At 41.0% G+C, this 1,536-nt stretch overlaps 1 protein-coding gene across 1 annotated transcript in view; it reads left to right on the top strand.

The window, feature by feature from the left end:
• LOC106529956 (uncharacterized) overlaps positions 1-1,536 on the top strand; it is a gene marked incomplete at its 3' end in the record, with an annotated part of 69,553 nt that overhangs the window by 60,092 nt on the left and 7,925 nt on the right. The window contains 1 exon segment of the mRNA XM_014025492.1: positions 281-616. Coding sequence (XP_013880946.1) covers positions 281-616 — 336 coding nt within the window.

Genomic DNA, 1,536 nt, shown 5'->3' with positions numbered 1-1,536 from the left:
GCATTTTAATAATGGCTAAAGGTGACATATATACTTTATTATGGTATAGTATTTAAATATATGCTTGAGAAACACATAATATAGCCCCTTTAAAATCTATGCAGTGCAGCTAGACACAAGCAGAAAAATTATCCCTCCCTTTTACCTTCCTGTGGTAATAAACAACAAAGAAACATCAGCACTTCTATAGATGTGCTGATGATTTGGCATTAAACTTTTAATTTCTTCTGTTTGCCTCCATTTTCAGTAACAATAACAACAGATTATTTTTCCAACAAAGGCTCATGTGAATGGCTCAGTTCAGTTGCATCCTCGAGGTTCCTGGACCTGTACCCTGGACTCTGACGTGAACGGGAGAAGGTTTTTCCTGAGGTTTGACATAAAGCCCTGGCCAGAGCTGAGCCTGGAGGCTGTGTTCAGACAAGATGTCCCTGCTCTCCAAGCTCTGCCCAGAAGCAGCAGACTGAGGTTCACCAGCAGCCAGGGAAGTAAGCAGCACCGTGCAGAAGTTCTCATCCTCGTGGACGAGTGTGTCATCAGAACCAGTGGAGCTGTGGTGTCACAACTGGGCCTGCAGGTGTCAGCAGTGTATCACAACAACTGCTCCATGATCCAGGTAAAGAAAACAAGCCTGTGCAGCCTCGCAACAAGTGACATAAAAAAATTATCAATCAAATCATTTCTGTTTAAAATATAAAAATACAAATGTTTAAATATACTCAGAGAGGTAGAAGAACTGTTCTGTGTTAAAGAGCTGAGTATATACTGTCTGTGTATGACAGGGGAGTGAGAATATATCAGAGCTTTAATCATCCAGCACAAGGACAAAACACACAGTGATGAGTCAGCGTTTCAAGGATTATAATGGCAGACTGCATCAAGAGCTCAAAAGCATTGAGTAGATTTATGCCAATAAATGACAAAATCGTCATCTAATAAAAACAAAGATAAAAGTTTCCTTCAGTTTAGAAGAAAAACAAGATTTGATCCTTAAGAAGAAACTGCAGTTTAGCTTCAGTTGTGTCAAGAAGGACAGACGGTGGTGGATTTTACCAAGAGGAGGCAGGTGACTGTAGTCAACACCTATTTCAAAAAGAGGGAGGAACATATAAGAGTGGAGGCTGGAAGGTTCTGTGAAGAGGAGGTAACCAGTGGCAGACTGGTGACTGTATGCTTCTGGCAAGACAGCATCGGATGGTTGTGTGTATGACCTGTTCAGAGCGGGTTCTTGAAGGCTCTGGGTGGTAAGTAAGAAAGCTGGTACCGCGGAGAGGAATAATCTGGGTTTTCACTGTTCAGGGCAGATGGCAGACATGTACCGTATGTTGTCATGTGGGTGAGCAGTTTGCTGATGTCAACATGGTGAACTGTGTGGCTCATGGTGGTGGTGTGTCATGGGCAGGCATACAGGTGCTGGTCATAAAATTAGAATATCATGAAAAAGTAGATTTATTTCAGTAATTCCATTTAAAAAGTGAAACTTGTATATTATATTCATACATTACATACAAACTCATATATTTCAAATGTTTATTT

The sequence above is a fragment of the Austrofundulus limnaeus genome, unplaced genomic scaffold (genome assembly GCF_001266775.1).
Source record: "Austrofundulus limnaeus strain Quisiro unplaced genomic scaffold, Austrofundulus_limnaeus-1.0 Scaffold479, whole genome shotgun sequence".
In the NCBI taxonomy this organism is placed as follows: domain Eukaryota; kingdom Metazoa; phylum Chordata; class Actinopteri; order Cyprinodontiformes; family Rivulidae; genus Austrofundulus; species Austrofundulus limnaeus.
This window is presented reverse-complemented; position numbering and strand designations above follow the sequence as displayed.